Source organism: Physella acuta, unplaced genomic scaffold (genome assembly GCF_028476545.2).
Source record: "Physella acuta isolate Inbredline_101_S28 unplaced genomic scaffold, ASM2847654v3 ptg000035l, whole genome shotgun sequence".
Classification (NCBI taxonomy): Eukaryota; Metazoa; Mollusca; class Gastropoda; family Physidae; genus Physella; species Physella acuta.
In genome coordinates, this window is record NW_026731555.1 from 1 (window position 1) to 2,500 (window position 2,500).

The 2,500-nt window shown below is 43.6% G+C and overlaps 1 protein-coding gene across 1 annotated transcript in view; it reads left to right on the forward strand.

Annotated features, from left to right (window-relative positions):
- Nucleotides 1-1,510: 1,510 nt before the first annotated feature.
- LOC131942281 (major facilitator superfamily domain-containing protein 4A) overlaps nucleotides 1,511-2,500 on the forward strand; it is a gene marked incomplete at its 5' end in the record, with an annotated part of 34,945 nt that continues 33,955 nt past the window's right edge. Inside the window, 1 exon segment of the mRNA XM_059302068.1 lies at nucleotides 1,511-1,678. Within this exon segment, the coding sequence (XP_059158051.1) occupies nucleotides 1,511-1,678 (168 nt within the window).

Sequence of the window (2,500 nt, forward strand, 5' to 3'; positions counted from 1 at the left end):
GACGGTAGACATGTTTTTTTTTTTGGGGGGGGGGGGGGGGGGGGGGGGAGGGGGGGGGGGGGGTGGGGGGGGGGGTGGTGTGTGGGGGTGGGGGGGGTGGGGGGGTGGGGGGTGGGGGGTGGGGGGTGGGGGGTGGTGTGGGGGGGTGGGTTGGTTTCAGTGTTTCTTTCAGACTTTTTCCTCCCCGGAGAGGGGTGGGGGTACTTGAAATTTTCGGGGGCGGGGGTAGAATTTTCTGGGAGGGGGCGGACACTGGAAAAAGTATATAATTATATTTCGTTGAATGGGACGGTAGACATGTTTTTTTTGGGGGTGGGGGGTGGTGGAGGGGTGGGGAGGGGTGGTGTGGGGGGGGGGGGGGGTGGTGTGTGGGGGGGGGGGCTGGGGGTGGTGTGTGGGGGAGGTGGGGGTGGTGTATGGGGGGGGTGGGTTGGTTTCAGTGTTTCTTTCAGACTTTTTCCTCCCCGGAGAGGGGTGGGGGTACTTGAAATTTTCGGGGGCGGGGGTAGAATTTTCTGGGAGGGGGCGGACACTGGAAAAAGTATATAATGATATTTCGTTGAATGGGACGGTAGACATGTTTTTTTTGGGGGGGTGGGGGTGGGGGGGGCGGTGTGTGGAGGGGGTGGTGTGTGGGGGTGAGGGGTGGGGGTGGGGGTGGTGTGTGGTGGGGGGTGGGGGGTGGGGGTGGTGTGTGGGGGTGGGGTGGGGGGGGTGTGTGGGGGGGTGGGTTGGTTTTAGTTTAGAGAAAAGAGACAGCACTATCAGCCTAGCGCCCGTTGTACCCTTCCTCAACGGGCCATTTTTCTCGTATATATATATATATATATATATATATATATATATATATATATATATATATATATATATATATATACATATATATATATATATATATATTACATATATATATATATACATATATATATATATATATATATATATATATATATATATATATATATATATATATATATATATATATATATATATATATATATATATATATATAAATATATATATATATATATATATATATATATATATATAAATATATATATAATGTTCACATTACGACAATAGCTATAAACTATATTCTCATCTCCTCTATTTAGTATCTGTTAACTCTAAAATAACGAGCAGCTTTTCCTTTCTGTGACCAAGACACATCGGTGCCAGTGTTTCTTCCAGACTTTTTTCTCCGGGGGGGGGGGGCACTTGAAATTTTCGGGGGGGGGGGGCGGTAAACTTTCTTCGGGGGGGGGCGGACACTGTTAAAAGTATATATTTTCTATATAAATTATCTAAATTTCATTTCGTTCGGGGGGGGGGGGGCGGTAAAAATTTTTTCGGGGGGCTTTGCCCCCCCGAAGAGATGCCTGAAGGAACTCTGATTGGTGCCGTCTCTTTAAATGATGTACTCTAATTCTAAATGTCTGTTCAATATCCACTAACTCTGGCATATTGCCTGTCTACCCACAGGATCCCGTCCCACAGCCTGATGCTGATTGGTGCCGTGGGGGTGTCCCTGGCCATGTTTGTCATCCCTGCCTGTAGCAACCTGGGCTCTCTCATCTTCGTCCTCATCGTCATGGGTTGGTGCATGGGTTGTCTGGATTGTCTGGCCAACCTGAAGATCATTCAGATGTTTGGGAAAAATGTCGGGCCGTTCTTACAGGTTTGTTTATGTGATTGTGTTCTTAACGAACCATCGATGATGTTTTAACACAACAATTTTTTTTTTAGAACATTATTGAAATATATCATGGAAATAAAATTTAAATATGTATTTATTTATTTTTTATACGAAACAAAAATCCTCAATAATGTATTTAATTAAATTTATAAATTATTCTAAATAATTAAAATAAAAACTGTATGTACGTTTTTTGTTGAAGGCTATTGGAAATTTTGTCGTTAAATATACCTCATTATTCCGAAAATAGGGTAGTCTAAATCGAATGGATATACTATCTATATATATAATTCTCTTCTGGGAGCCGTTAGAAAACAAGCTGCAAGCGCCTCCTTGCAGTCCCCTCTCTTTCTCTCTATCACTATCACTACCACCCCACCCCACCGCCACATTATCTGGTGAGCGGTGTTCACTCTAAATGTTTACAAAGCTAAATTTTACAAATCGTAGAGCCGTAGAGCCGGGTTTCTATTAGGGGCAGATAATTTAGTTCGATTTTAAACTTACAGGAGGTAACTAAGAAATAACTAAGAGGAGGCTGCTTTCAGGGTGGGGGGGGGGGGGGTGTAGGGTCGGGGTTAGGGGAAAGGGGGGGTTAGTGTTTTAAAGCAAATATTTTCAGTGCAGCATTGGTACTGTCGAATTCACAAATTATGAATTACTGAAAAGTAGAAAATAAAACAACTAAATAGCGGCGTATGATACGCTGCGGGTTGGCTCGTTTAATATAATTCTAATCTTAAGATGCTAAGAAACACGTTTCTTACATAGCTACTTGCGCTCTAAATTTTACTGGGGTAGGAG